This window comes from Triticum urartu, chromosome 6 (assembly GCF_003073215.2).
Source record: "Triticum urartu cultivar G1812 chromosome 6, Tu2.1, whole genome shotgun sequence".
Classification (NCBI taxonomy): Eukaryota; Viridiplantae; Streptophyta; class Magnoliopsida; order Poales; family Poaceae; genus Triticum; species Triticum urartu.
Genome location: NC_053027.1, coordinates 17,996,932 through 18,006,158, shown reverse-complemented (window position 1 = coordinate 18,006,158; position 9,227 = coordinate 17,996,932). Strand labels below are relative to the sequence as shown.

The 9,227-nt window shown below is 45.2% G+C and overlaps 1 protein-coding gene and 1 pseudogene across 1 annotated transcript; both read left to right on the top strand.

Annotated features, from left to right (window-relative positions):
- The first annotated feature begins 817 nt into the window (after nucleotides 1–817).
- LOC125516399 lies at nucleotides 818–2,089 on the top strand. Its single transcript, XM_048681865.1, has 2 exons — nucleotides 818–870; nucleotides 1,262–2,089. The coding sequence occupies exons 1-2, from the start codon at nucleotides 818–820 to the stop codon at nucleotides 1,851–1,853; spliced, it is 645 nt and encodes a 214-aa protein (XP_048537822.1). The 3' UTR covers nucleotides 1,854–2,089.
- Nucleotides 2,090–4,466: 2,377 nt separating this feature from the next.
- On the top strand, nucleotides 4,467–6,809 carry LOC125516398 (annotated as a pseudogene).
- The last annotated feature ends 2,418 nt before the right edge of the window (nucleotides 6,810–9,227 follow it).

Sequence of the window (9,227 nt, the reverse complement as noted above, 5' to 3'; positions counted from 1 at the left end):
GCCTTAGGGGAAAAACCATGATTTCTTTGAGAACTGAAAGAGGCTATTTTGATGTAAACGATAAAATTTTCTTGTGTGTGTTTTCTATATATGTACCGTCATGGGCTCAAAGTTTAGGGTTCGTTAGTAGTACGCACGGGCCTATGCTCTAGTGAATGGCAAAGTTGAGGAGGCCCAAATCATTCGCTGGAGAGCGAGCGAGGGGGGAAGGCGCGGGAAATCTCTGGCTCTCCCGCCTGAAACACATATCTAAATCCAAATCCTTTTATCATTTATCCCTTCTTTTATTTACATGCCATTTCCATGCTTGTTTTTCCAGGGCTGTCAACTGAAGAAATGGGAACGTGAAGTATTGGAGGCGGTAAAGCGCCAGCCAATGGATCATAAGCTCCTTTTGATAAGGGAACCTTTTCAAAATAACCTAGCAGAGCTATGGTCGCTATTGAACTTTGCTCTTCCTAATGCGTTCTCATCGCGTGAGGAATTTGATTCATGGTATGATTTGCTAGTCAACACTCAAAGCGCTGACCACCCCTTACCTTGTGCACATTCTATACATGCTATTCTATATCTCATTCATGTTTTTCATGAGCTAGAAGCACTTTTTGTGCCCATATTCCTGTTGTGATGCCAAACTGCATTTACTGATTGTATTCATAGTTACCTGAATTTTCTGATGTAACGTTATCTGTCTTCCAGAATGGTTTACTCTGCATGGCATTTGCTTCTTAACTGTTACTCCCTCCGTCCGAAAAAGCTTGTCCCAGTCTTGTTCCTCAAATACTGATGATTTGTATATGAATTTAATAGAATAGACATGTGGATTGTTGTTCCAGCCAAGACATCATCTGGATTTGTAAAGGTAGAATGGTCCTAAGAGGCACACATTGTGATCAAACTAATGTTGAAGTATCTGTTAAACTAGGGGAATAAAAATTCTTTTACTATCAGTTATGTGGCGCAAACTCATAATTGCAAGGATTTTACTATTTAAGCACTACTCTTGGAACATACATTCTCCTGTGGTTGTATGTAGAAGTTACAGTACTGCTGCTAAATTGTCCATTACATATTATCATATATTTAACATTTTGTATTATGCTCAAATCTATTGTATATTGGCATGTTATGTTTGATAGTGGCTTTGTATAAGGGAATTGGAGGGAGTAACATTCATATATTTTTGTAACAATTAAGCTACTCGTTAAATATTCAGTGTATTACTTTTTTGGCCTCTGTCTGACAAGGATCTTCTTTAAAGGTTTGATAAATCTGGGAAAGAAGGTGAGGAACAACAAATTGAAGAGGAAAGAAGGGCCCTTGTTTTGAAGGTTCAAGCCATTTTGCGTCCATTCGTTCTAAAGGACATGAAGGAGGCTGTCGAAAACAGGGTTCCACAAAAGAAAGGTGTTGTTCAGAACTCCGATGCAATTATTGTCACATGCTCCAGAGATAATGCAGCAAAAGAAGGCGCAAGGACTGATAGTGGGAATTGTCAAGAGGTACCAGCAGAGGTTGTTGGTCAAACTGATGATGAAGGTAGTCCTAACAGGCGAACCAGTCAACTGGGCCGGGAAGTGGAAGTTACTAAGGTCATTACGAGGCCGAGAACTAATGATGTGCCTATCTCACTGGTTGGCGAAAGCAATCCAGCTGTGCTTCTGCAAGTGCCAAATTCAAGTTCCCCTGAATTAATCTTCAAGGCACTCAGAGGCATACCTGGCTTAGCCCGTACCGATATTCTGAGATCCTACAGTGCTCTTATCCGTGATGATCGCCGATTTGAGTGTCTCATGGCACTCCCGATGGACATGAGAAAGGATTGGTTGCTCATGGAGATTGGAAACAACTAGTGCTTGCTCTGTCGCTCCAGGCTCCAGCAGTATGAATGTACCTGCATGTTTAGAAGTTGTCAGATGGAGTTCAGGCTCCTGATGCTCCCTTCCTGATCAGTTAGTCTCGGTAATGTTGTAACCACGTGATGCCTGGCATGGCCCAGGTGTCATGTTGTATATATGGAGTTATTCATATGATATCTTCAACTAGTAGCATGAAGTCTGCTTGTTCATCAACTGCAGTGCCATTTGCTTGTGACTCCTGAGAACATGCAATTGATACTAAGTTTTAAATTGTTGCAAAAAAATTAACCAGGTGCATTTACTTGTTTCTGCTAGTTCTTTTTTTTTGTATCAACACACTTTTTTGCAAATAATTTGCTGGAAGCATTTCTTTTGAGAAACAAGCTAATATACTTGAATACTAAAACAAATGTAAACTGAAATCAGCGTACACTAAATCAGCTTACAGGACAAAGGAGGGGACAGTAACCTACTAAAATGTGTCGTCTCACGGGTCCAGATGATCACCTTCAATTGCGCCGTGTCATCATTCTACAGCAGCGCCAGGATGAGAAGGGAGAGCGTGGACCTGGACTTCATTTTTTTTCTGCGAAGACTCTGCAAGTGCTTGGAAATTATAAGAATACGATATGATAAAGAGTACGAATGCCAGGGAAATTGATAGGCATTTATCAATTTGGTAACACATATTTGGCATGACTACAACTACAAGTATGCTCCTAAAGGATCCATTGTCGGTTTTCGGGTGAACAGTAAAAATACAAAAAAATCTGAATTTTTTGTATCAAACATTGACAAAGTGTGTTGCGTTTTTTGACCATCGATTTTGTTTTTTGCCACGATTTACACGAATGTCATATGGTGATGACATTTTGCAAGTCAAGAAAACTTTGTCATGTATCACAAAAAAGAAAAAATCCAAGCACTTCATACCCGTGCATGTTACTTGCCGCCCCCTAAAGGATCCAATGTCGGTTTTCTTTTTGGGATTTGCGCCGTCTCAATTGGTTGTTTAGTTTCTCTTTTGGGAAATTTGGTTCGGGGAAATAACAAACACACCACAATGGACCATACCTCCCACGTGCAAAAGCAACATCCTCCACACCCTCTCTCTCCCTCTCCCCTTGTTTTCTCAATCTGGCGATTCAACCTAAGGGTGGCCGACACGGCAGGGGTGCATCCAAAGATGACCGTAAGGGAGAAGGCGTCAGTGGGTGGACATCATTGGCATCCAGTGAGAGGTGAATGCTCCCACAGCCTTCCGCACACTTTATAAACTTATGTGTCGGTGATGTATCTGGTGCACCGGGCCAATTTGTGCTACCGGTGCACCAGTCACCCTTTGCACATTAAAAAATGTTCGAAAAAATTCAGGAAAAAATTAGTGCATTAACACAACATGAATGTATGTTGTCACAAAAATTTAGATCAATATTTGAAACATTTCTCGAGATACAAAAATAACAAATTTGATAGTCAATAGTACATAACACAAGTTGGGCTTCAGTTTTGGCCCATTAGCAGATTGACGTCAAATTCGTCATTTTTGTATCTTGACCATTGTTTTGAATTTTTGTGACAACATACATTTATGTTGTATTGATGCACTAAATTTTCTCTGATTTTTTTTTGAACATTTTGAATGTGCAACGAGGTTCGGTGCACTGGTAGCACCAATTACCTTGGTGCACCAGATACGTTTCCGTGTTGGTGATAGGCTACATGCTATAATGTTGAAACGAATATAGAACCCGACAAGTCTAGGTTGAAGATCATTTTCTTCTTGCAAGAGATTTTGTGAGAAAAGTGATGCTGACTTTCTTCAGCCGAACTGTTGGCAAATGCAGTTAAAAAAACAAGTACACCACAAACGCCAATTCTTGTTCTCGTAGGAAACACGGCCAAGCAAGAGCAAGGACGACGTTGCTGGGCATGTCATTGCCGACAAAGGGGAGACAAAGGGTTGACAGGTAAGGGTGTTAGTGATGCATCCCGACACATATAACGGTGTTTAGAGGGATGACCAAGGCGACGATGACTTGACGGAGGAGGCTGCTTAGGCAGCGCAGTGACGACGCCGACCATGAATGGCGGTGGGTGGATCGATGACAACAGGGGTGCCGGAAATCTAAGCTGCAAAAAATCCAGTCGTGTGAAGATTAGTCGGTCCATTTTCTTTTCTATTTCGATTGTGTGATTGGTTTCCTATTTAATGTTTGACTGATGTACAATTTCTTTTTTTTCGGGAGAACTGATGTATAATTTTGAAGGAATAATACCTTAATAATAAGTTTTTTGATCGGTACACAGTGAACTTTTCTATTGACAGGAATCACGAAAAGGTGATGTTACCCAAGTTGAGCTATCCTGCATAATGAAGTTAATCAATTTGGAGAGACTTGGCCGTTGGATGTGCAAGCAAGGGGCATGATTGGTCTCAGTGTAATGTGCAGGGCACCTCACCTCACCTCCGTTGGCGTTGGGTGGGTCATTTGCAAAAAGGGCCTCACCTCACCTCATCGTTCTCCCCCAAATCCTCACATTCCCGTCTCAGCCAAACCAATCCAAAGCTAGGGTTTACAAACCGAGCTTGATTCCGGCGGCGGGATGGGCGGCGGCGCGGCGGACGAGCAAGAGACTCGCGTGGTCCATCTCCTCGAGCAAGAAATGGCCTTGCTGCCGATCCCTGACGAGCTATCGATGGAGATATTCCTCCGCATTCTCGACCCATCCGACCTCGCCCGCGTCTCCGCCGCCTGCGTCTCCTTCCGCGGCCTCATCGCCGACCGCGCGTTCCTCCGGCGGTACCGCAAGATCCACGCCCCGCCCCTGCTCGGCTTCCTCGAGTACGACCACAAAGGCTTCCACCCTGCGGCCCCGCCTCACACCTCCGCACCGGCAGCCAGCGCCGCGGCGCTCGCAGCCGACTTCTCCTTCTCCTTTCTCCCAGCCCCCGCCAGCGACTGGCACGTCCAGGACGTCTGTGACGGCCGCGTCCTCCTCGACATATTTGTTAAATAATAACCCTTATGGTTATTAGGGATAATCCCGGCTCCCATCTCTCCGCACGAGCGGTTCCAAAAGGCCAACAACCGTCCACGACGGTTCCCATGGAGACACCTCTAGGGAACCATCGTGTCTGTTACCATTGTATATATATCATGTCAATCATCAATAAAAGGATATAGTTCGATTCATTGTTGTCTCTCTCGATTTGCCTCTCGATTAGTTCGAACACGTTATCAGCACGCTTTCGGCGGAGCGATTCTATCGGCGCCTTGCTACGACCTCGCTCGCTCGCGAGTTCAACGGCCGCAAAGATAAATTCAGTATCTCTGCAGTATTGTTTCTTCATTGAGTACGAGGTATTCCGGAATATTTCTATGATGTATCTATTTCCATGTTAACCATATGTCAAGATTAATACATCTGTTTGCAATTGAGATTTTCAATTTCTTGCAAATACGGATGCAAAATTTAAGGTGATTTCTTTAAATTGATGCTTGAGATCACATGATAGTCATATGGATCTACTGCCTATGTAGATTATCGATGACTACTGATAGAGCCTATATTTTGTCATTTCGACATTATGATTGCTTTACAAAGTGTTCTTCCACACATTTTACTAAGTCATGACATAGGCATTAGCAGTGAGTATCTACTGATTTCATTAGATTATACTCTCTATTGTTGCGAGATCTACTCCCTGTCTTCAAGATGTCATACTTAGCAATTTGAGATTCACACTAATGATTTCGAACCACCTTCTTGAAATCTATTAATTTTGCAACATTAAGATGTATTTATATTACGCAATCTGCAATATAAATAAATTACCGGTTTTTCACCGGAGATGATTGATACGTCTCCAATATATCTATAATTTTTGATTGTTTCATGCTATTATATTATCAACCTTGGATATTTTATATGCATGCTGGAGAGCGCCTGGGATATTGACTCGCTGCCGATCCCAGGCGAGCTCCTGGCGGAGATTCTCCTCTGGCTTCCTTCGCCGACCGACCTCGTCCGCGCCTCCACCATCTGCTTCTCTTTCCATCGCGTGGTAGCCGACCGCTCCTTCCTCCGGCGGTACCGCAAGCTCCACGCACCGCCTCTCCTCGGCTTCATCAACGCATACAAGGGCTTCCAGCCAACCGATCCTTACCGTTCCGCGTCGGCGGCCAAAGCCGTCGCTGTCGTCGCTTACTTCACCTTCTCCTTCCTCCCTGCCACTGACCGCGAGTGGCACTTAAAGGACGTCCGCGATGGCCGTGTCATTCTCGACAGGGACGTCCGGGGCAGAGTCTTCTTCACGGAGATAGTGATGTGCGACCCCTTGCACCGCCGGTACCTTCTGCTGCCCCCAATCCCCGACGACCTAGCCGCTTTGTTGGAGGACATGCTCCGGAGAAAACTGCAGCGTCACTACGAGATCTTCATCGCCCCCATGGCGATGACGACGAGACGTCATTCAGTGTGATCTGGATGGTGCAGTGTCCGACTAAGCTAACCGCCTTTGTCTTCTATTCCAGCACTGGACAGTGGCGAGCTGTTGCATCGCGAAGTTGGAGCGATTTGTTTGATGGCTCGCAATCATGGACATGGAAAATGTTCGTCTTCAACTTTCGGCATTACGCATATGCATATGGTTGCTTCTACTGGCTTTCCAACCAGAGCGAAAAATTGCTCGTGCTTGACACTCGGATGATGGAGTTCTCCATAGTTGACCTCCCAAATGGAGTCGGAAGCAGCGTAGATATCACCACAGTGGAGGCAAGGGAGGGCATTGCTGGGTTGTTTGTGCTACCAGACAAGACACCTGACCTCAGTTATTTCATTAGGCGAAATAATGGCCAGAGTTCCGTCCAGTGGCAGTTGGAGAAGACGATCTCACTCTCACCAGGTCCTTCATACATGCTCGCAGATTCAGTGGACAAGGAGTAAATTGCACAAAACCATCACTTTGAAGGCTAGGTTTGTGAAAAACACTATAATACATTTTTTTGCAGAAAACACCACGTCTACGGTAATCTTTTTGCAAAAATCACTGATCGGCGGATCTTATGCTGTTAAGTAAGATTATGACAAATAGGACCTGGTGACGTGGCATAACATTTTACCCAAGACAGCGTTAGACGGGTAAAATGGCTAAAACACCCGCAAGTTTTTTCTCATGTGCTGCCCAGCCCCTTGCCATGTCCTGCCACACAGTCAACTGCCTCGATGGCGCCGGTCACCACCATCCGCCAGCCGCCACCGTGCTCACCTTCCTGCCCCGCCGCGCTCCAGCGTTTGCCAGCTGCACCCGCCTCTGCTCAACCGCGCCACCGCCGCCATGCACCATCCAGGCGGGTAAGGGCCGACCTCGAGCAGGCCCCGACGCTCCCCGCGCCCCTCGACATGAGCTGCAGACGGCGATGCGCGCATGCGCTCCAGGCGTCGCACCTCCGGCGAGAGATGTCGCGCTGCTCTGTCGCCCCGTTCTGCCCCAGCGCCGCCACATCCCGATCCGGCGAGGGAGGCCGCGCCACCGCGAAGAGACGATTTGGCCTCCGCGAAGAGACGCCCATCGACGGTTGCTGGATCCGGCGAGGTACGCCACGCCGCCGCCCCGATTGGCCTCCAGCGCGAGGATGCGCCCAGCGCCGGCTGCGGGATCCGGCGAGGGATGTCGCCGCTGCCGCGATTTGGCCTCCTGCGCGAGGAGGTGCCCAACGCAGGCTGCGTTGACCGCCCCAACCTGTGGCGAGGATCTGATTGCATATTTTCTTTTTGCTTTAGGGGTGTCTGTGTAAAAAGTATGGACTAGTTTGTAAAATTAGATTAAAATTAACCTAGCATGAAATTTTACGCCACGTAGGCAAAAAGGGGCCCCAAGTGTCATAAGCGTGCTTAATAGAGCCAAATCCGCCGATCGGTGGTTTTTGCAAAAACATTACTGAAGACATAGTGTTTTTTGCAAAAAAAAATGTATTGTAGTGTTTTTCGCAAACCTAGCCTTTAAAGTGATGGTTTTGTGCAATTTACTCGTGGACAAGTGCTTGCTCCTGATTCAGTTGGAAAACTACTGGGATGAGCCAAACTATTTCACACTGGACACGGAATCATTCCAGCTTACAAGAATATGTAGTCGACATTATGGCCACCCATATAGTAACTTCCCACCATCGTTGTTATCGTCACCGACAGTAACAAGTGGTAAGCTTTCTGTCGCGCCCTAGTCATGTCAGTCCTTTCATAGTTAATTGGACAGCTTGTCTGATACTAGGTAGTTCAATATTGTGATTGGTAATTCTTATTACAAAGTTTGGTAGTTGTTACTTTTTATGCCCTTGTGCAAAGCTAATCAAACTCAGGAACATAGCAGTCCTTTATTGATTTGTCTGTTTTTAAGTTAATCGGACAAGTAAAAGAAAGGATCTTGCACACCATGAGTAAACTTTTGGAGGCATCATGACATTGTAAAAAACAATAGACTACAACTAAGAAGGGATACAAGCTGGAAATTCTGTTCACCTACGTCGGCAACATTCATTCTAGTTGTAGGGCCTTATCTTGTCTGCTTTTGTTTTAATAGATATAAGGAGGCAGAAAGGCCTTATGTGGTGATCTTTACCCTTTCAAATAAAAACATGATCCATGGCTACTACCAGTGCATCTCATGTATATGATATGAGCAAAACGAAATTGGTGATTCTTCATTAATTCCTTAATGAATGTTCTGGAAGGAGTTGTGATTCTAATGGCATGAAAAATTGGCCGCCTTTGTCTTCTCGTCCAACACCAGACAATGGCGAGCTGTCCCATCCCGGAGTTGGAGTGATCTTTTGTCGGCTTGCCATCATGGACTGTGTTAGAGCAACTCTAGCAGAATCCCTAAATGGGCAGACCCTAAAATAATTTTAAGGGCAGCCCTTAAAAGTTTATTGGGGTTTTAGGGTGCACTGCTCTGACAGAACCCCTAAAAGCATCTCCAGCAGGGGTATCTAAAACAAAGCCCCTAAAGGTAAAGTCGGGGCTGACCCTACCTTTCCAGCCCCAGAAAAAGCACCCAACTCCAGCAATATCCCCTGCTTTATTTTCTCTCTCTATTTGCATATACTCTATTTGTATTCTATTTGACATCAGAACAATTCAAACTATAGTATTTGTAACGCATATAATTCAAGCATCACAATTCAGCTTCAATCATGGAAATGGCACATTGTAGTAGAAACAACTGATGGCATTTCCTTGTTTTTGTCATCATCGACGGTATGGAGTGATAAATTTCCTGTTGTTTCCTAGTTTCCTTCGCTTCATAGCTTCTCTGTTGCTTGATAGTTATTACTGTGGTTGGTAATTCTTGATTACAGAATCTGG